Raw genomic sequence first — 23,933 nt, 5'->3', positions numbered from 1 at the left:
TAGGATGGACGAACAACCAATGTGCAAAAGACAAATTGTGCAATACCATAGGAAGAAAATAACTATAATAATTAAATAAACAATAAATATTTAGAACATGAGATGAAGAGGCCTTGAAAGTAAGTTCATTGGTTGTGGGAACAGTTCAGTGATGGGACGAGTAAAACTGAGTGAAGTTATCCCCACTGGTTCAAGACCCTGATAACTGAGGGGTAATACTGTTCCTGAACCTCCTGTACCATGTTTCAACTGGGAACAGCAGGAAGAGAGCATGGCTTGGATGGTGGGTGTCCTTGATGATGGATGCTGCTCTCCTGTAACAGTGCTCCATGTAGATGTGCTCAATGGTGGGAGTGCTTTACCCATGCTGAACTAGGCAGTATCCACTACTTTGTAGGATTTTTTATTCAAGGGCATTGGTGTCTCCATACCAGGGAGTGATGTAACCAGTCAATATACTCTCCACTACACATCTATAGAAGTTTGTCAAAGTTTTAGTTGTCATACCGAATCTTCACAGACTTTTAAGGAAGTAAAGGCGCTGCCATGCTTTCTTCCTAATTGCACTTACATGCTGGGCCTAGGACTGATTCTCTGTAATGGTAATACCAAATAATTTAAAGTTGCTAATGTAGAGACCCTCGCCATCTCTGATCCCCTGATGAGGACTGGCTCATGGACCTCTGGTTTCCTCCTCCTGAAGTCAATAGTCAACTCCTTGGTCTTGCTGACGTTGAATGAAAGGCTATTGTGGCACCACTCAGCCAGATTTTTAATCTCCCTCCTATATGCTGTTTTGTCGCCACCTTTGATTCGACCAACAACAGTGGTGTCATCAGTAAACTTAAATAAGGCATTGGAGCTTTGCTTAGCCTCACAGTCATAAATATTAAGAGATTAAAGCAGGGGCCGAAGCACACAGGTTTGCATTGCACCTGTAATGGAGATTCTGGTGGAACTGTTGCCAATCCAAACTGACTGGGGTCTGCAAGTCAGAAAATTGAGGATCCAATTGCACAAGGAGGTATTGATGCCAAGGTCTTAAAGCTTATTGATAAGTTTTGAGGGGATGATGGTACAGAATGCTGAGCTGTAGTCGATAAAGAGCATCCTGATGCATGCACCTTTGCTATCCAGATGTTCCAGGGTTGAGTGAAGAGCCAATGAAACTGCTTCTGCTGTGGACCTGTTGAGCCGATAAGCAAATTGGAGTTGATTCAAGTTGCCTCTTAGGCAGGAGTTCATATGTTTCATCACTAACTTCTCAAAGCACTTCATCACAATAGATGAAAGTGCTACTATTGGTGTTGTTGATCTGCAGCACCAACAGTTGGTGTTGGTGTAGATCACCACATTCTTCATAGGCACTAGTATAACTGAAGCCTTCTTGAAGCAGGTGGGTACCTCCAGACTGCTGAAGCGAGAGGTTGAAGATATCAGTGAACGTTCCAGCCAGTTGATCAACACAAGTCTTTAGTACTCGGCCAGCTACCCCATCTGGGCTGGATGCTTTTCGTGGGTTCACCCTCCTGAAGGATGTTCTTACTTTGGCCTCAGATTGAAATCACAGGGGCATTGGATTCTGTGGGAGTTCGTGAAGGTTCCTCCATGTTTTGATGGTCAAAGCCAGCATAGAAGGTATTGAGCTCAGCAGGGAGTGAAGCTTTGATGCCACCTATGTTGTTTGGTTTCACTTTGTAAGAGGTAATAACATTCAAACCCTATCGCAGCAGTTGAGCATCCTTCACTGATTCATTTTTGGTCCAGAATTGTCACTTCACCCATGAGATGGCTTTCAGGAGATTGTATCTGAACATCTTGACCTTGCTTTGTTGTTAGACCATAATGCCACTGATTTGACCCTCAGCAGATTGTGGATCTCTTGGTTCATCCAGGGCTTCTAGTTGGGGAAGACTGAATGATTTTGTGGGGACACACTTGTGTATGACTGATTTTATAAAGGCCATGATAACTGTGGTCTATTCTGATGAGTCCTTTAACATGGCCCATTCCACCATCTTGAAGCAATCCCGTAGCCGCTCCTCTGCCTCACGCAACTGCCTTTTTGTTGTCCTTATCTCTGGAGTCTTGCTGTTTATCCTTGCCTATATGCAGGTAAGAGAGAGACAGCTAGGTGATCAGCTTTCTCGAAATGTGGTCTTGGCAGGGAACGGTAGGCATTCCTAATCGTAGTATAGCATTCGTTTAGTGTATTGGGATCTCTGGTACTGCAGGTTATGTGCTGATGATAATTGGTCAAGATTTCTTCAAATGAGCCCGATTGAAGTTCCTTTCTATGATTTGAAATGCGTCAGGGTGGACTGTTTCTTGTTTGGTGATGGCAGTATTCAGGATCTTGAGTACGTCGGCATTTGACAGTAAACTGCAGTTAGGATCACGGAGGAGAATTCTCTTGGTAATAAGAACGGTCGTCTCTTAATCATTAGATGTTCCAGGTCATGGGGAACAAGAGTGTGACAGAGTCACTGCTTTTGAGCACCACTAAGAGTTGATCATGAAACACAGACCACCCCCCCCCACACACCTTTTGTCTTCTCCAAATTAGCAGTTCTGTCCATTGTATGTATCAAGAAGCTTTTGTGTCTTTCTGATACATCCAGCATAACCAGAGTGAGCCATGACTCCGTGAAACACAGAACACAGCAATTCTTCATTTCCCTGCGACGCAACAATTTTGCCCTTAAGTCCTCAGTTTTGTTCTACAGTGATTGCACATTTGCTAAAAAGATGCTAGATAGAGGGACTTCAATTCTTCTGTCTTAGCCTGGCTTGGAATCCTCGCCCCCTCTAACCCCCCTCCCCCCAAGCCGTGGCAGTGTATCTTTATCTGCTTAAAGATACTGTACCTGCATGCTTGAGAGTTAAGTTCGCTGAGTCCTTCAGAAGATTGTGAAATCGCTAGTTCAATAAGACAGTTAAAAGTATGTTGCTTTAAGGGAAATTACAGGCCGCAGTTTGCAGTGAGAGTAATTCAAAAGAGGTATATTTAGAAGTTTTGTAAGCAGCCTGCAACATGTTGTCATGGTTCACTGGCAGCATCTTGCAATTCAGATTTTTGAAGGGTAACAAAACATATTGTTTGGGGCAACGCAGTTAGTGGGGGGGGGGGCATGAACTCAGCAGGTCAGGCAGCATCTGTGGAGACAAAAGTATGGTCAGCACTTCAAGTTGAGAATGAGTCCTAATGCAGGATCTTGGCCTGAAATAGCAATTAGCTTTGCATTCCCTAATGCTGCCTGACCTGCTAAGTTCCTCCAGTAGCTTTTCTTTGGTCTAGAAAACAGCATATTCAGTTTCCGGTGTCTCTCTAAGGCTTTAATAAGGTCTGACATGGATACTGGTCCAAAAGATTAAAGCTCATGAGATATATGGCAAATGAGAATCAAAATTGGCTTGGTCATTGGAGACAAAGGTGGAATGTTGTTTCTTTGATTGGAAGATTGACTCTTGGGATCAGTGCTATTTGACATGTATGGAGGACATATGAAGAGCAAGTTTGCAGAAGACATTAAAATTGGTATTATTGATAAATGAGGATAGTTGTGGGCGAGAAGATGTTGAGCAGGTGGTAAAATGGGCAGCTGGGGTTTGAAAAATGTGAGGTGATGCACTTTGAGAGGAGTAATAAAGATGTATGAGACAAGATGGTGGTGATTTAGGGAGTATTGAGCAACAGGGAGACTTGGTGTACGAGTCTAAAGATCTCTGAAAATAACAGCATAGGTAGATGAGGTGAAGAAAGCAAATAGGCCTATTCACCTTCATTGGTCAGGGCACAAAATACAGGTGGTTATAGTACCTCTTTATAACATTGGTTTGGTTGCATCTAAAGTACCACATACCGTTCTGATTGCCACTATGTAGGAAGAATTCAATTGCACTGAGGTATATGAGGATTTTGCTTAGGATGGAATGCCTTATTTACGAGGAAAGACTGGATGGACTGCTTTCGTTTTTCTTGGAGCGGAGTTGGCTGTGCTGCACCTGATGAAATTGCAGTTAAAGTAGATGGGAGGAAACTTTTCCCCACGGCAGAGCTAACTAAAACTAGAGGAGACAGATTTAGAAGGGATTTGAAGAACTCTTTTCATTCTGAGAGTAGCTGGAATCTGGTGTGCACTGCCAGATGGGTAGTCAAATGAAGGTACTTTCAGCATGTTATAGCATCTGGACAAGAGCTTAAATAGCCAAGGTATAGAAGGCTACAAATTCAGTGCTTGTAAATGGTATTAGTATAGATAGGCATTTGATTGGTGGGGTGAAGAACCTGTTTTGATACTACATGACTCGGACTCTAAATGTAGTTGATTGGTGCATGTCATTGAACTAGATTAGATTATGAGGACACTCAGTCCTCGTTTATTGTCATTTAGAAATGCATGTATTAAAAAATGATACAATGTTCCTCCAGAATGATATCACAAGAAACACAGGACAAACCAAGACTAAAACTGACAAAACCACATAATTATAACATATAGTTACAACAGTGCAAAGCAATACTGTAATTTGATAAAGAGCAGACCATGGGCACGGTGAAAAAAAGTTTCAAATCCCGATAGCCCCATCATCTCACGCAGACGGTGGAAGGGAGAAACTCTCCCTGCCATGAACCTCCAAGCGCCGCAAACTTGCCGATGCAGCACGATTGGAAGCACCCAACCGCAGTGGACTCTTGAATCCGTCAGAAAACTTCAAGCTTCCGACCAGCCCTCTGACACTGAGCCGTCCTCTGCTGAGCGCTTTGACCCCACCCCGGCTGCCGAGCAACAAGCAAAGCGGAGGACTCGGGGCCTTCCCCTCCGGAGATTCTGGATCACACAGTAGCAGCAGCAGCGAAGCAGGCATTTCAGAAGTTTTACCAGGTGTTCCTCCATGCTGTCACACCTGTCTCCATCAGATCAGGATTTGCACGACACCCTACTTGACAGATAACAGACATCACCACCAGAGTGGCTGCTGCAAGCTGCATTGCGCCGCCATCTTCTCCTGATGTGAATTAAGAGTTCACAAGTTAACAATATGGAATAAGTGAAGCCTGAAGAAGTGTTTTTATTTGGTAATGCAATTACAAATTACATTTCTATGAAGGACATTCATTGCTTAATGTAGTAAAGGGTTATCCTTCTGGCTTGTTGACTGTAGTAATCTTTCCCATTCTTCAGATGTCTAATTCTCTGGCCATTTTTGCTGATAATGCTGATTTTAAAAATGAAAGTGTGGTAGAACATTGCATTTGTAATTGTCAGGAAAAAGTAAAAAGACTTGTATTCACTGAGTGCCTTTCAGAATGACCTAGGACATTCTGAAGCCTGTGAAGTAATTTTAAAGGGCAGGCAATTACAATGTAGTGTGCAACCAATTTGGGTTAAGCAAGCTACCACAAATGTGTGATATGATAATGACCAGATCATGTATCAGCGAGATCTATTTAATTATTCATTTTTGGTAATTGGATGTCACTGGCAAGGGCAGCATTTTATTTTCCATCCCTATTTGCCCTTGAATTGACTGGCTTGGAGAACATTTAAGAGGGATAAAAATCAACAAGAGCACCAGAAAGAGTCCCATTCTCTTTATACTTGGGCCGCCAGATCTTTTATGCCCACCTGAGATTTTGACATGATACTCAAAAGTCTTGCTTGCACTGGATTAGGATGCTGGTCAGGTTTTTTTTGTGACCGGTATTCAAAGTAGAAATTGAAATATAATGTCTTGACTTTGATGAGAGTGCTTCAAACTGTACTACAGCTGACAGTGAAGAAGCCAATGCCACGGAATCTGAAATGTGAAGAATGTGGGAATTCTACCTGCTATTCTTTACAATGTTTATCCACTGACCAATTTCATTCAAAATATTATGATGTACCTTAACAGGAGGAATTACCATTTGTCGCATAAAGCTAGTGGAGGAATAGAACATACAACAATAAAGTATAGTATGGACTCTTCAGCCTACAATGTTGTGCTGAAGAATTGGAGACCTACTCCATGATCTGTCTAACTTTTCCCTCCTATGCAGCCCATAACCCTCCATTTTTCTTACATCCATGTAGCTGCCTGAGAGTCTCTTCAACATCTTTGGATCTGAATGAATACACCATAGTTGTCCCAGACTTTATTAAAACAGTTGTAGACAAGTGTGTCATCACAAAAGCATTCAGATTTTCCCCAATCAGAAGCCCTGGATGAACCATGAGATCTGCAATCTGCTGAGGGCCAGGTCAGAGGCATTCAAGTCCAGTGACCAAGAAAGTTACAAGAGGTCCAGATGCAATCTCTGGAAAGCTACCTTACTGACGAAGTGGCAATTCCAGACTAAACTTGACTTAATGAAGGATACTTGACAGTTGTGGCAGGTGTTGAATGCTGTTATCTTTTATAAAGAAAAATCAAGTGACATAAGCGACAGCAGGGCTTTGCTTATAGATGAGATCAATATCTTCTATGCTTACTTTGACTGTCAAAACATGAAGGAACCATCACGAACTCCTGCAGCCCCCAACAATCCTGTGATTTCAGACTGAGGCCAGCATGCGAGCAGTCTTCAGGAAGGGAACCCACGAAATGCACCCAGCCCAAGTGGGGTATCTGTACTAAAGACCTGTGCAGATCAACAACCTGGAGTGTTCACTGAGATCTTTAACCTCTTGCTTCAGCAGTATGAGTTACTCACCTGCTTCAAGTAGACTTCACTTACAGTGATGAAATGTTTTTGGTGATGAAACATATCAACTCCTGACTGAAAAGTGACTTGGATCACTCCAGTTGTCCAATAGTCATGGTCATACTTTATTGATTCCGGGGGAAATTGGTTTTCGTTACAGTTGCACCATAAATAATTAAATAGTAATAAAACCATAAATAATTAAATAGTAATATGTAAATTATGCCAGGAAATAAGTCCAGGACCAGCCTATTGGCTCAGGGTGTCTGACCCACCAAGGGAGGAGTTGTAAAGTTTGATGGCCACAGGCAGGAATGACTTCCTATGACGCTCTGTGTTGCATCTCAGTGGAATGAGTCTCTGGCTGAATGTGCCCAACCAGTACGTTATGTAGTGGATGGGAGACATTGTCCAAGATGGCATGCAACTTGGACAGCATCCTCTTTTCGGACACCACCGTCAGAGAGTCCAGTTCCATCCCCACAACATCACTGGCCTTATTCTGTTGGTGTCTACTACCCTCAGCCTGCTATCCTAGCACACAACAGCAAACATGATCGCACTGGCCACCACAGACTCGTAGAACATCCTCAGCATTGTCCGACAGATGTTAAAGGACCTCAGTCTCCTCAGGAAATAGAGACGGCTCTGACCCTTCTTGTAGACAGCCTCAGTGTTCTTTGACCAGTCCAGTTTATTGTCAATTCGTATCCCCAGGTATTTGTAATCCTCCACCATGTCCACACTGACCCCCTAGATGGAAACAGGGGTCACTGGTACCTTAGCTCTCCTCAGGTCTACCACCAGCTCCTTAGTCTTTTTCACATTAAGCTGCAGATAATTCTGCTCACACCATGTGACAAAGTTTCCTACTGTAGCCCTGTACTCAGCCTCATCTCCCTTGCTGATGCATCCAACTATGGCAGAGTCATCAGAAAACTTCTGAAGATGACAAGACTCTGTGCAGTAGTTGAAGTCCGAGGTGTAAATGGTGAAGAGAAAGGGAGACAAGACAGTCCCCTGTGGAGCCCCAGTGCTGCTGATCATTCTGTCGGACATATAGTGTTGCAAGCACACGTTCTGTGGTGCAACAGATCCACAGCAAATGTGATGTCATTGGATCTTCACTCAACCCTGGAACGTTTGGACAGCATAGATGCATACATCAGGTTACTTAGAGATCAGCATTCAATGCCACCGTCCCCTCAAACTAATCATTAAGCTTTAAGATCTTGGCCTCAATATCTCCTTGGAACCTTGATTTCTGCATTTGCAGGCCCCAGTCATTTCAGATTGGTAACAACGCCTGCACAATCCCCATCAGCGCAGGACCACCACTGATTTGCAGCTGAAGTGTTGCCTCACCTGGAAGGACTGTTTGGTGCCCTGAATAAAGGTGAGGGAGGAGATGAATTACCCCTCCCTCACCCACCTGGCTTCACCTTATCACCTTCTAGCTTGACCTCCTTCCCTTCTGCCCACCTTCTACTGGCATCTTCCCCCTTGCTTTCCAGTCCTGATGGAGGGATTCAGCCCGAAATGTGGACTGTTTATTTATTTCCATAGGTGCTACCTAATCTGCTGAGTTCTTCCAACGTTTTGTGTGTGTTGCTCTGGATTTTCAGCATCTGTAGGATCTCTTGTAGTTAATTTTCAGATACTAGCAAGCACTTATCTATTTTATCTAATGTATAATTTGATATTGTGCCTTTGGAGTTTGGGCAAGAGTGGTGATGATGAGTGGGAGTGAACATGATTTCTCAAAAATTTATTTCATATAATTTGAGATGTATATTCCCCCAAAATAATAACCTTTAGAAATTCTCAATGTAAGGACATTTCCAATATTTATGATTTCAATTACAGCTAAATACACCTGGTATCCTTTATATTACACTATTTGTGACGATAATTGTTTTACTGAATGATTTTCTGCCGTGAAATGTAAGCTGGTTTCAGAATGAATGTGCTTAGTATGGCAGTGTTGGTTCCTTTAATTAGTAGTGTTTTATTCATATGGCATTGTCAACTGTTCTGATTTTGTGCAGCTGGTAGTGTGAGTTCAGTATTACTGCCCCCTACTGTTCATTTAATATTTTGTAGTTAACAGAAAGACATATATTTGATGTTTGTCCTTGACTGCATTCCATGGCATGCTGTCCACTGCGACCTCTGCTGTACCCTAACTCAGCAAATGGTTACAAAAGAGTACTGGCTCTGGATCAGGCACAGTACCTGCTGAAATACCAAAACATAGTAAATAAATGCTTTTGACATTAATTCATGACCATATCTATATCTGTGAAATGCCAGGGAATCTCAGAGATGCTGTAATCTACCATCAACCAAGGAGACAAGTCTAATTGTCATAATTACAGAGTCTTCTCTGCTGTCTGCATGGGGAAAGTCATCGTGAGAATTCTCTTCATCTCTCTCCTTATAGAAGCCAGTTTAAGATGACGCTGAAGTATAGTAACAATTTTCTGGTAGCAAACAAAGCTATAAATTACTGTATTAATCATGCTTTTTCTCAAATACAATCACTACAATTAATAGCCTGTAACTTCCCTTTCAGAGCTGAACTTTTGAATCGTTTGTACGATCTGGCATTTTTGTGGTGTGAACTGAAGTCTCAACAGCACAGGGCAGTTGCGACATAGCATGTATGGGCAGAATTGAGGTAGCAGGGCCTGGGCCCAAGAGCGGGGAATGAGCCGAGGTTTGGTCATTGTACAATTTGATGTGGCAGAACAGAGGCGAGGCAGAATCACGGCGGCAGGGCGCAGGCCTGGGCTTAAGAGTGCAGACAAATCTGAGGTTTGATTAATTTAGGCGCTGGGCCGAATTGGACAAGTTGGGTGCGGGCCGAATTGAAGTGGGAGGGCTCAGGTCTAAGAGTGAGGAATAATCCAAGGTTTGGATGATTTAAACAGCAGGCCGGATTGAAAAAGTCAGATTGTTGGGGCGGGAGGCAAGGGATGAGCCTGATTAGCTTGTTGCTCCATGGATTTACTTGTCTCTGCACTGAACTGAGGCTGTTGTATGGGCTGCAGTGATGACTGGCTTCACGGCTGTGGACTTGCTTTTGTGAACTTCAGTTCTGAATGTTATTTACTTTTATTATTTGCACAATAGGTTTTTTCCAGCATGTCGAGTGTTTGGTCTTTTTATTGGTCATTTTGTATTTTTTTGTTCTGTGACTGCCTGTAAGGAGTGTGACTGCCTTAAGGGTGTGTATAGTATACTTTGATAATGAATGTACTTTGAACTTTGAAGCTCTTCACACAGTTGCAGTGTAGATTCTTTCCATAAGGAGGCAGAATGAGCATCATTTTTGTGTGTGACAACTCCAAGTTTCAAGAGCAGAACAGACTGCTGTACATTATTATTTAACCCTATTAATTGACGGAAAGGGAGGATCCTTGTATTTGATTGTCGACAAACACTATCCTCCTCATAATGGTGAGCAGACCATGATCGTAACCACCAGATTCCCCACAGACCAAATCCCTGTCCAACTTTGGGTCAACTATGTGCTTGAACTAATCTTCTTGTCGTCCTTTCTTACTGTGATGCTGTATATCACATCACCTTCACTGCAGATATTGTGAGTAATTAACTTACACTAAGTGAGAGATTATTCAGCTTTTGTCACTTCAACTTTAGACCCAAGTTCATAACCACCTCTAAGTTACAATACAGTACATAGGTGATGCTCATATATGTGAAAGAATCTTCAAACCATCATTCAGGGTGGACCTTGTACTAAGCAAGACGATAAAGATCCTTCATTAAATTGTTCCTACTACTTAACACGTACATCTACTCAGTATAATCTAGATCAGGGGTCCCCAACCTTTTTTGCACCGCGAACCAGTTTAATATTGACAAAATTCTTGCGGATCGGCGGACTTGGGGCGGGGGGTAATCACGACCGGAATATAGGTGATAAGTCAACTATAAGTCACTTATAAGTGGCTAATACACTCAATTTCGTTTCCAAAGGGGTTTATCTAACGAATTTAATATTAAACACACAAGGCATATTTTCCTCGCATGAATATAGTGATAAGTCAATTATAACAGTGGTCCCAAACCTCCAGGCCGCGGACCGATACATTGCCGCGAAGCGTGCAGCAGTAGCCAGAATGCACTCAGCACACCTTTAAGAAAAAAGCCGAAATAAACAAGCTAATTGTATTAGGTGCCGCCCGGCACGTAAATGTCGGCCCAGATCAGAGGCGACCCAATCGGCAATCGCCTCTGATCTGGGCCGACATTTGCGTGCCAGGCAGCACCTAATTAATTAGCTTGTTTATTTCGGCTTTTTTCTTAAAGGTGTGCTGGGTGTGTTCTGGCTACTGCTGTACCGCTGCATGCTTCGCTGCCCGGAGGTTGGGGACCAGTGATAAGTCACTTACAAGGCAATAGCATCGTAACATTTTAAGTAACATTTGGATAATAAACACACAGTGCATAATTTTCTCATATGAACATATAAAATGATTGCAACACACCCATATCGCTGAATCAGTGGGAGCCCTGGGCTTGTTTTCCTGCAACAAGACAGTCCCATCGAGAGGTGTTGGGAGACAGTGATACTCGAACGGGGTTCCTTATGTCCAGTCTATTCCGCAATTTAGTTTTCGTTGCATTCATTGCAGAAAACTCCGCTTCACAGCGATATGATGTTGGAAATGGAAGCAACGTTTTCAGTGCTTTCGTGGCTATCTCAGGTTATTGAGCCTTGACTTTGATCCAGAATGCCGGCAGAGATGTTGTGTAAACATACTTTTCAGCTCACTGTCATTTGCAAGCTCGAGGAGTTGATGATCTTCCCGCGCTGACATGGATGATTCACTGGGGACATTCACAAATGGGTCACGGACCTATTCCTTTGCACGTCTTGGGTCACCGATGACCTCGCGTGTGTTACAGTTCAACAGTGGGCATGACAGGGAATGAGGAAAGGTGCAGCTGACTCATATCGCAAATCATATCGTTTCCTCGTGGCTCAGTATCGGTCCACAGCCAGGTGGTTGGGGACCACTGATCTAGATCCATGTTGAGACCCTGATCAATATAGGACACTTGGGAGTTGCCTTTTTCTGAGAGCAGATATTTAAACAAAAATCAACCAGTGCATCTAAGTAGCCAGCAGAATCTTCTGGATACCTGCAGATTTGCAGATGAAGACCTCAAATGTAGCCTGTGGTGTCAACCACGCAACAGTAATCTGTTCTCCTCCAAAGCCCTGGAGAAGTTCTTACAATGCTACTTTCTTATCCAATGTAAGTTGCCCTTTCCCAGGCCGTCATTCCTGCACTGAGCCCCTTATCATGCTCAACCAACTTCACAGGAAGCCCATCTGTGTGCGTACCTGACATGAGAATTTCAATGCAAGTGCACTTTGAGTTCTGTCACAGCAAGAATGTTACAGGAAGACAAAGAAAATGCTTCATGAAATTTTGCAAAGCTACTCTGAAAAATATGTAATATCCTCACTAACTCATGGCAATCAATGTCTTAAGACTGCTCAGACTGATAGAAAATTTATCTGGAAATGCATTGAACTCTTTGGGTTTTGGGCTCATGTGGAGGCTAAGAGTAAACAATGGAAGGACAATGCAATAATCCAAAGGACCAACCTATCCACCCCATCAAACACCACCTCTCGCACTTGTGGCAAGATCTGCTGATCCTGCTAAAATCATTCGTCAGCATAAATATGACCAAAGTATAATAGAGGCTGTAATTCTTGTCCCTGACTGTAATGTTCATATTTAGCAGAAATACTGAATTGATTGGAAGTACCTTGGTGGAATTTTTTTTGCAAATCCTTTTCTTGCTTTGCAGACTTTGAGATGCAGGTTAGCTCTAGCAAAGTTCACTGGGCTCAAAGATGTCAAATATTGAAAGGATGCTGATAAACATTAATGATAAATTTCATTTTTGGTAAAGTTAATAGTTGAGTAGCTGTAGATTTATTTGAACTTGTACTACAGAGACTTACTTTAATGGGTTGTCTGCGATATAAGTGTGGGATGTAGAAACAAATACCAAGAGTTCACTCTTTGTTGAGATGTGTTTCTTTCTGTGCATTTTGACAATTGCTGGCAGAGAGCATTGGCAAACTGCTTGTTTTTTCTTCCCATTGCTTCCTTTGTATTACTCTGTGCATACTTATGCCATGTGTGTGGTGGCTCAAGGCCTTTTGTAATCATCAGTCAGTATAACATGATGTTTCTTCCAATTTTAGCTCCATTTTCCAAGGAAATATTAGCTTAAGTGAGCAGAGTACATAGTACACTTGTTGAGATTGCTGATCCTAAAATTGAGTATTTTAAAGTAATATTAGAGAGGACATGCCTAAGGTTTCTCCTTCCTGTTTCCTAACTAATCAAATGTGTTTTTTATTTCAATAACATTTAAGAGGAGGTGCAAGCAAGCTCTCTAATCTCATCCTAAAATGTCTTTGTTTTTTCGTGGCTTTTGTCAGAGAATATGGTCTTTCTGAATTTGATTTTGGTTTAAACCTCAGCCCTGCTTTATAACAAGTGAAATTCTTAAGATTTTTTATGTTAGGTCAACAAATTGCCTCCATTAGAGTACACTTTAATGCTTTTTGCCTGGTGAGTGATAGAATGTAGAATATCTTGGACATTGCTATTACTGCAAATACTTGTGTGTGGTATGGCAGGTGTCCGACGATGACAGGAGACCCGTGCGGGAGAATTTTTAAACTGGAAAAGTCGTTGCACTAGGACAGTTCCACACTCTTGACCTTAGAAGTCCGAGTCCAGTAGTATGAACAAACTAAGGTTTTCCTTGGTTGCAGTGGATGACCATGAGGTCTTCTGCGCCTTGTCATGCCTTTTGCTGTCCACAGAGCATTGCAGAACCACCTTCCTGACTGTTGGATCTTGCTGTAGATCTCATCCACCTAGTCTGCTGGAACTGACTTCGCATACTTGGACAGGCGTGTCCCTATCTCACTGAGGCCTAGCAGCTACCCTCGCTTGGTTTAGCCTTCAACAAAGCTCTTCACCAAAGGTGCTACCCCTCCCTGGACACCCCATACACCCCATACTTGTGTGCCATTTTATAATAAAAAAGAACATAGAAACAGGAGTAGACCATGTGGCTCCAGGTAATTGCTTTGCTATTCAGTAAAATTATGCAAATATGCTTGGTCTTTAACCTCAGAACTACGTCCCTGCATTAAATCTATATTCTGTGATTTCTGTTTTCAATATCCCTGGTCCTTGAGCAAGCACCACACTCTTAGTTAATTCCAAAAATTAACTGCCCCCAGGTGAAGAAATTTCTTCTCAACCGATTTCTGAATTGCCATCCCATTATTCTGAGATGAATTCTGTACTTATTTTGTTACATTATAACACTGAACACTTCAATCAACTTGGTGTCAAACATTAAACAGGAACTTAGAAGTGTGTGACAGTATTAAGTGAAGGTAACAAGATATCATAGAACTATTAATGTTGGGAAAGCAAGAAGTAAGGAGGAAAGGCATTTTAAAAAAGAAAATTCCACTCTAGATGTTGAATACAAAATCAAAAAATGGTTTGGAGGTATGTCTGGAGACAATTTTGCAATTAAGTTATTGGAACCTTTGGACAGCTTTCCAAAATCAGTGCTATGGGCCAGTCAAAAATAGAAGTGGATTTGAGTGTAGCTAGTTATCTTTGTACTCCTTGTAAGTATGCCCAATCTGACTGAGACTTTCACAGCATTCTAGTGTGATCGCCTAGGATGTAGTTATAGTTTATACCACTAGATGCTGCAGTTAATGGGGGGAAAAACACTTGAGAGAAATAATCCTTGCAAAAGTGGAAGTTTTTAAAATGGCGCAAACAAATTTTTGAGAAGGAAAGACATAAATCTCCCACATTTTTTATGTCAGAGCTTTGAAAATAAGCAGGTTATTTGTTGATATTAGTGGGAAAAGGCGATTGATATAAATCCCGTTATTCTTTGCTTAAGCTGATTGTAACTCATATCAACTTTTTTTGAAGATTTGTCCCATTTCAGATAGAAATTGCCCTTGCTATTGCATAGGCGGAAGCTGGCAACTTTTTAAGTAGCATTAAGCTGTTTTCATATCAACCTGCAAGGAAAATGATCATGAATTTATAAAAGTAGTTTGTTCAAATTAAGATTTTAACTGAAATAGTAATTCATTATTTAATTAAGTGTTGTTATGGAAATTACTAATTTTCCAGCAAAGATTTGCATTTTAAATGACATTTCATTACATAAAAGTGAGCCTTTGGTATTATGAAGTGCTTATGAATGCGGAAGGGCTTTTAAAAGGTACACTCTTAAAACACTAAATAGTTTTGTAATGGCTTGCTGAACCCCTGTATCTACGTGCATATATGGAGCAATATCGTTTGAACAAGGAAGTAGCAAAAAGCTTGGTGCTTATGGAGCCATGAATCAGCATCTTCACAAAATTGGGATATTGTCCAAGAAACTTAAATGGGCATGCTTCATTATATAATTTGTTTGTTACAGTATTCAATGTGGTGCAGTATGAAGCTAGTGTACTGTTCTTTTCTCTAGGATTCAGCACTGGAGTTCAAAGATTGTACAGAGCGGTGTGACTTCATGGTAAGAAAGCTTATAGTTTCTACAGGGAGCTTTAACTTAGTGTCAGCAATTTTTGGTGTCACAGGTTAATTTTACTTATGACCATATTTAAGAGAATTTCATGGTAGCTCTCGCAATAATCCAAAGCCATTTCATCCATCACTTAACTCTTGCATTAAGTTCAAAGTCATTTCTGCATAGATTATTTGGATTCTTTATCCAAAGAATATATTGCTTACAAAATAATGGAAACAAAATCTTCAAGATGATGATCGTTGACTCTATTGCCCCTTAAAATCTTACTGGAACCACTCTTAATTTATTTCATTTCCCCAATAAAATCTAGGGTGCTGCATGTTATTTCTGTGGCAAAACTATTAAGTAAATTACAGAATTTTCTATGTTGAATCAATTGTCAGAATTTTTAATTTGATACATTGGTACTCAAGCTTAAATAAGTTTTGCCTCCCATCTTAATGGTGATGGTTGTGAAATGTTTAAAATAAACAGGAGCCCAGCAAAAGTATTTCAAATTTCAGAATTTGTGAGGGACCAATGAGGTTCCTCATGAAGGGTCTCTGCCTGAAACATCGATTGTACTCTTTTCCATAGGTGCTGCCTGGCCAGCTGACATTCCTCTAGCAGTTTGTGTTGTATTGCTTTGATTTCCAGCATCTGCAGATTTTCTCTTGTTTGTGGTTGGACACCCTTGTCATAGACATTTTACTGATACAACATCGCCCCTTCTGAACCTGCCCTTGTCCTTCTTGGTCATAGGTTTGGGAAGGTCTATTGCAGTACCAAAGGCAGGTATCTACATTGCATTTCAAAGGGAGTGAATATTTAACAAGGTAGATGGAGTGCCAGTCTAATAGGCTGCTTGTTCTGTACAGTGTTGCTTATTTTGAAAGTTTTTGGTGTTGCATTCATCCAGGTAAGTGAAAAGTATTCCATCACACTCTTGATTCATGCCTTGTTGGTGGTGAAATTTGTGAGGAGCATCATGAGATGAGATATTTGGCCAACCTCTCAACTGATCTTTTAGTGCTGGTAATTATGTGGCAAGGCCCTTTGAATTTCTGATCAATAGTGACTGCTAGGATATTGATGGTATTGAAATCAAGATTGATAATACCATTGAATGTCAAGGAACAGGCTTAGAGATTTGCTCCATAAGAGCACTCCCTTCAGCCAACCAACTTGATGCCATCCATCATGTGCCCATTTGTACTAATCTTATGCCAATCTCATTTTATTCTCCCCACATTCCTATAAACCTACCATATCTTTTGGTAGTGTAGCAATCAGTGTAATGATTTACAGCTGCCGCTATAAAATCGGAGTTCAATCCTTGCCCCTGTCTATGGGGTTTGTATGTGCTCTGGTTTCCTCTCACATTCTAAAGATGTACAATTAGGATTAGTAAGTTATGGGCATGCAGTGTTGGTGATTGAAGCACTGCTGCCAATTGCGGGCTGTCACCAGCACATCTCAGACCAAGTTGGTTGTTGACACAAACAGTGCATATCATGGTATGTTTCTAAATTAAATGTATATGTAACAAATAAACCTAACTTTAATATTGAAAGAGGAAACTCGCACAGTCATAGGGAGAGCATGCAATCTCCACTCAGATGGCACTGGAAATCATGATTGAACCAGGCTGCATGATCTGTGAGGCAACAGCTCTACTAACTGCACCCCACTCTTGCTTTTGTTCAGCATAGACCTTCCTTTGAAAGTGCTTATTGCCTGGCACTTGTTGCAAATGTACTATATTTCTTGCCACTTATCCTGTGCCAAAATGTTACGTTGGAGGTCTTCTTGCATATAGGCATGGCTGCTTTATTAGCTGAGAAGTTGCCAAAAGTCTTGGACATTTTACAGTCATCAGTGAACATCACTTCTGACTTTGCAGTTGCAAGAAGGTTACTGATGAAGCAGCTGAATATGATTAGGCTTAGGACACTCTGCCCTAAGGACCTTCTGAAGTGATATGCTGGGGCTTGGTGTTAACCTCCAGCAATCACATCCACCCTCATTTATGGGAAGTAGGAATCCAACATCATCAGTGCTATCCATTTGCTTTAATTTAATTTTAATCAGAATGCCTTTATGCTGTATTTGTTCATAAAAATTGCTGATAGTAAGATTTCTCTTACTATCTCTTCTTTCAGTTAGTCCTGACGAAGGGTCTCGGCCCAAAATGTTGGCTGTACCTCTTTCTATAGATGCTGCCTAGCCTGCTGCATTCACCAGCAATTTTCATGTGTGTTAGTTGAGGAGTGTTCTGTTTTTATTATGGAAGAATTGGTTGGTGGAAATTCAGTTTCCTACATTTTCACTGTCCAGTAGCCAGTAGTGTGTTACACACTATTTTAAAATCAGACCCCAATTCTAATCTCTTAAAACAGGCACAAGATCTGACATGGAATATTGACTCTAATAAAACCTTTAGAGATTTGGATGAAGTTTCTTGATGTTGAACATGCCTACTGCCTAGCACGTGTTGACGCTGACAGAATTGTTATATCCCAAGGTCAAGATAAACCATGGGTCTCTCAGTCCCAATCCTAATTTGAATAATTGCATGTAAACATGTTGAGTTAGTTAATGTGTCTAATTGCATTAAAATCATTGCACTAGCAATCAGGCTTCAGCACCCTGACATCTTGCTCTTTTGTAGCCTGATTTGCATTGTTATAGGTCAAACAGGAAGTTGCCTGTGCATCCAACTGGCATTGGTACTGAATGCCTGTTTAGAAGTGCATAACTGGTGTAACTAGATTTCATCCTTGTAATATCTTGATAGTAAGGCAACCCTACCAGTCATCCTCTGCCTGCTTTGTGTTCATCTTGATATTTGTATTCCCTGGCTGCAAAGTGTTGAGTAGATAAGTGTAAAGTTCTGATTGGTGTAATTATGATATTCTGTCCAATGTTATAAAATATTCTTCAGGAAAGAGAAAACTATGAAGATAAAGAGCTTTTAGATTTTGAAAGAGCTTGATAACACACTGGGAAGATATTTGCACCTGTGTGCAGATGTATTAAGGATAAATGGGATAAGTATTTCAGAAATCATGTTACTCTGTGGGAGGTTAGAATGCGCAAGTTCCAACCAAATAGATTTTTTTTCCTTTCTGAAACAAGGTGTGACGATTGAATGCAAGACCAACCTCTATTGCCCACCTCTAATTTTCCTCTATAAAGTGTGAACTTCAGCTGCTGCGGTCAATATGGTAAATATGCTCCCATGGTGGTACTTGTGGTAGTGAAGTGTATATCAGAATTATTATTATTTCTTTTTGTATTTGCTCAGATTGATTGGGGGCAGTCTTTCATTGATTCTATTGTTTCTTATATTTACTGTGAATGCCCACAAGAAAATGAATCTCAGCGTTGTGCATGTATTTGATAATAAATTTACTTTGAAGTTTGTAAGTTAATCATATGCCTTGGAGGAAATGGTGTACACATGCCTTTGATGTCTTTGTCCTTAGATAAAGAACTTGAGAATTCAGGAACTATTTACGAAAAAGTCATGACACATTACTGTTCACCTCATTGCTGCTGTGCACAGTAAAAGGTGCACAATTGGAGGATGTGACATTTTAAAATAGTGGAAACATTTCTTCTCTCAGAGTTAAGAATATTTGAAATTCTCACTCCAGAAGTTTCTGAGTTCTCAGTTGTTGAATATAGGGATTACTGAGATTGATTGGTATTTGGATGCCAAGAAGAATCTCGGGGCATAGACATAAGGAAGTAGAGTTGTACTAAAGATCAACTTCTGTCTCATTAATTGACAAAAGATGCTTGAAGGATTGGATAGCTTTTGCTCTTTTGATGAGTTATGCCTTGAAGAAGAGGGAAACTGATGCAAGTTAAGATAAATAAAAGTATTTGAAGGGAAGCTAGGTAAGTGCTTGAAGGACAAAGCATGAGAGACAGAATATGTTGATGAGTTGGTGGAGGTTTCTCTTAAGCATAGACCAATTGGACTGACTGGTCTGTTCCTGTGTAGCAATCCATTGTACATTCAGTTCAAAAGTCTGCTTTGACTTCGAGCACAATCAGTATTTTCAAATGTACCGCAAGGGTGATGAGATAGGGAGGGTTGAGTACTTCAAGTTCCTAGGAGTGAAACAACAATAGACTTGGTCCAATCACGTTGACACCATGGGCAAGGAAAGTCACCTGCACCTCTATTTCTCAGGTGGCTGAAGAAATGTGGTCCGTCCCCTTAGATCCTCTCTTTTTTTTTATCGATACACCATAGCAATAGCCCTCTCAGGATACGTTGTGGCTTGGTATGACAACTGTGCTGCCCTTGCCTGCAAGAAACTTCAGAGAGTGTGCAACGCAACTCAGTGGCTCACAGAAACCAGCCCCCACTCCGTAGACCCTGTACATTTCTCACTGTCTCTGTAAAGCAGCCAGCATAATCAAAGACCCCACCCAGTCCAGACATTTTTTTTTTAATTCTCCCCCCTCTCATCGGGTAGTAGATTTAAAACCCTGAAAGCACGTATGACCAGGCTCAAGTACAGCTTCTATCTTGCTGTTATAAAACTATTGAATAGTCTCCTAGTGCGATAAAATGGACTCATAATCTCAAGAGTCTACCTTGTGCCTTATGCCCTATTGTCTACATGCTCTGCACTTTCTCTGTAATTGTAACACTTTATTCTGCTTTCTGTTATTGTTTTACCCGTACAACCTCAATGTACCGTTGTAATGAATTGATCTGTATGAATGGAATGCAAGGCAAGATTTTCACTGCACATGTGACAATTTTGCAATTCTATACCATTTGCAAATGGCAACTGTACTATTTAAGAAAGGGACACCTGTAAATTAGAGAGTAGTTAGGTGAACATCTGTGACCAGGGAATTACTAGAATTTATAATTAAGGATAGAGTTACTGAATAGCTTCAAATTTTTCATTTGATTAGGAAGAGCTAGTGTTGATGCCTGATGAACTGATTTGAATTTTTGTAGACGGTTACAAAGTTTATTTGAAAGGAAATTTCTGTTTTCATTATTCTTATGGATTTCCTGAAGGGTTTTGATTAAGCTCTCCAATGTTTAGTTGAAGTTGAATGCACTGGAATATAAGACTTTGATTTTAAGTTGGTTGAGTTGCATGAGACAGCAGGTATAATAGGAAGATACAAAGTGATTAATGGTGTCTTGTGATATGTTGAGGTTGCCAACTGTCCATAAGCCACTTGGATAACAGAGCAGAACGCCATATATTCTAGTTTGCCAGTAGACAGACTACAAAAGTAATGTGGGTGGAAACTTTAAATCAGAAGATATCAATTAACCAAGTAAAAGGAAAGGTACGTCGCATCCGGAGTTTCTCCGGTAAGCGGACAATTTCCCTCCATGCCTTTTTGACATAGTGGGGAACCGCGTACGAGGCAAGTTACAGCAGTGGTTTGCCATTGCCTTCTGCCGGGTGAGTTTCCAAAGAGATCACCAGCTCGTAACCCAGCACGGACAGAAAGCATGCAGAGGAGCCGGCTGGAGCTGGATTTGAACTCGGAACCTTTCGTCCTGAAGTCCAACGCTGATGCCACTATGACACCAGCCGGGTCAAATTAACCAATTAAATGAGAAAAATTTGCAAGTGAATTTAATGCAGGTAAATATAAAAACATTCAAGATGACATTTCAATGTACAGTGGATCCTGGTTAATTGGGACGCATCAGGACTAGTAGATTTTGGCCCAATTAAGCAACTGTCCCAATTAGCCAAAGTTTCACAGAGACAGTTAAAAAGGTATAAAAAAAGACAAACTACCATTTAACTGCAACAAATTATGTATTTAAATGAAATAGAGAACAAATTAGAACATTGCCAATACTAGTACAGTACTACAGAACTATATTAGTTCCTAATAGTTATCAACAGAGGAATTTATCCAGAGTGCATAGCCATGTTGTTTTGATTGACTGTAAATGAACAAAATCAACGTAGACACCTGGTACAGATAATGGACAGCCTTCATACAATGCTTTTGATGATTGCATCCTCCAAATCTCCCTTTTATTATAACATTCAAGATTGTTGTTATCTTCAACTTCTTCATATTTCTTAACTTGAAATAGTGAAATTGTTTCATTATTCACTCAGCGCCAGTTCAGACATCTCAAAGCCAGAAACTACAGTGAGCAAAACAGTTTGGAACTGTTTTTCCTGCTTATTTCTCACTATCAGTGACAAATATCACTGCGTTTTGACCGCAAACATCATAACTGATGCTATTTAAAAACTTTTCACTCTCAGCGTGGTGTAGTGGCTAGCGGCCATTCAAGTGCAAGCAAATGAAGCTAGTTGGAAACTGTTCAGCAAGTCTCCTGTCCCAAGTAAATGATGGAAATCCTGGCTATTTTCTCAATTTTTGTTCTTTAAGAGTAGTTCTAAATAAGTGGCCGCCCTGATTAGCCAAAGGCCCAATTAACCAGAATCCTCTGAATTTTCTAAATGACAAACTGTGAGGGGAAGGAGAACATTACAGATTTAGTAGAAAACCAACAATACTTTAAATCCATATACATCATTAAATGTCATGAGCTGGTTTAGAAAATGACCAGAAAAACAATTAGAAATTGGTCCAGGTGACTTAATGCAAGACCCAAAAGCGGAACTCTTACTCTAATTGAATGGGAATTCTTGTGAACTCCAACTCCACTATTCCATGCAAAGAACACCCAGAATATTGCTGGCAGAGATTGGGACTTCATGAAGCTTATAGGTCCTTGCATGGGTATACCAATGCTGTTCTCTGCAGAATCATTGGCAAAACTTTGCAAAATCTGACTTGAAACCTGACAGACACATCAAGGTAGGTGTTTGGAAGGAAAACTACCAAATTGGCATTGAGTATTGCAACACAGAAAAAGGCCATTTAGCCAAAATATCTAGGTTCCCCATCAAATACCTATCTATGCTAATCCTTTATACCAGTACTTAGTCAGTAGCCTTCTGTACCTTGGTGATTCAAGATGTATTTTAAATGTACAGGTACCTGTCTCCACCACAGGCTATAGTTTCCAGAATGCAAACACAGTGGGGAAAAAATATCCTCAAATTCCTTCTAACCTCATATCTCACCTTAAAATTATAGCTTCTGGTTTAAAATTTTTCCTTTAAAGGAAGAAATTCTCACACTATTCACCCTGTTTGTGCTCTTCATACACGTATACCAGGTCCTCCTTCAGCCTATTCTGTTTCAAGGAAAACAAACCCAATCTATGGCAGCACACATAAAAGTTGCTGGTGAATACAGCAGGCCAGGCAGCATCTCTAGGAAGAGGTACAGTCGACGTTTCGGGCTGAGACCCTTCGTCAGGACTAATTAGTCCTGACGAAGGGTCTCGGCCCGAAACGTCGACTGTACCTCTTCCTAGAGATGCTGCCTGGCCTGCTACAGTCACCAGCAACTTTTATGTGTGTTGCTTGAAATTCCAGCATCTGCAGATTTCCTCGTGTTTGCGTTTTTAAACCCAACCTATGCAGTCTTTTCATGTAACTGAAACATTCCAACTCCAGGTAACAGTCTGGTAAATCTCCAGTGCATTCATTTAATATATTGTGGTGACCAGAACTGCATCTGAATACTCTGGCTGTGACCTAACCAAAGTTTTATAAAGTTGTGTTATGATCTCCATGCTTTTATATCTGAATAATGAAAGGCAGCATTCCTTGTGTCTTCACTACCTATATTTACCTCTGCTGCTGTCATAGAGATCCATGGGCTTGTATATCAAAGTTCCTTTGCTCTTAAGTACTCCTGAGGCTCCTAGCATTCTTAATGATGATCCTTAGACCTCCCAAGATGTACCTCTGGCACTTTGCAGGATTAAATTCAGTCTTATAGTTCTCGTGAAAAGCTACCAAATGAGATTTAAAAATACTTGTTGACATCTGTACAGCTGGCAAGGCTACATCTTGACTGTATTGAGTTATAGATTGTCATGCAATTAGAGTTCTATGTAGAGCAGATCAGAAAATGACCCTTTCCCAGAGAGCATCAGTGACTTTAGATATAGATGTATAAAGATATATATATATTTATTATCTTTCATAAATACTTTTTATGGTACCATCTCTAAAGTTACTAGATTCATTGTAATCTTTTTCAACTCTTTGAGACACTTATCCAACAATGTACCAGCAAGTCAGAGAAAAACTGTGTGATCCTCTACTTTGGATGTTTGTGGTAGACAGCCAAATTAGCAAATGGATGGAACAAACTAATGATCATCTCTATTTTCAATGGTGCTGTCAAATGCAAAATGTTCAAAGTTCCTCCATTGCCCCACCATTTTTGTCAAATTTTGTTCACTATCACCTCTGAAATTTCTTATGATCAACTAATTTAAAAGTAATAAATGCTAACTGTAAATAAATTTGCTTCCATCATTCTCAGAAATCATAACATCTTTTAAGAATTAACAAAAAAAATCCTTTCTCTAAGTTTGTGGTACTTCTACTGATCACCTTAATTCCGTCTCTTATATATTTAATTTACTTCCATTGGAACAATTCAACTTTGGTAAAACTCTTCTGTCTTTTTCTAATATCTTGACATTCTTTGGTGACACCCAGAACTGAAA

General features: G+C 40.6%; 1 protein-coding gene across 7 annotated transcripts in view; it reads left to right on the top strand.

The window, feature by feature from the left end:
• Window positions 1-23,933, top strand: part of LOC140204816 (RNA binding protein fox-1 homolog 2-like) — a 286,828-nt gene that overhangs the window by 79,520 nt on the left and 183,375 nt on the right. For 6 of the 7 annotated variants that reach the window (XM_072271636.1, XM_072271635.1, XM_072271644.1 and 3 more), the window contains exon 2: window positions 15,275-15,322. The exons of the other annotated variant lie outside the window; for it this stretch is intronic. In XM_072271636.1, coding sequence (XP_072127737.1) covers window positions 15,275-15,322 — 48 coding nt within the window. The remainder of the gene's footprint in view (window positions 1-15,274; window positions 15,323-23,933) is intronic. 7 annotated transcript variants of the gene reach the window in all.

This window comes from Mobula birostris, chromosome 11 (genome assembly GCF_030028105.1).
Source record: "Mobula birostris isolate sMobBir1 chromosome 11, sMobBir1.hap1, whole genome shotgun sequence".
In the NCBI taxonomy this organism is placed as follows: domain Eukaryota; kingdom Metazoa; phylum Chordata; class Chondrichthyes; order Myliobatiformes; family Myliobatidae; genus Mobula; species Mobula birostris.
The sequence above is the reverse complement of the archived record's forward strand: the minus strand, read 5'-3'. Positions and strand labels throughout refer to the sequence as shown.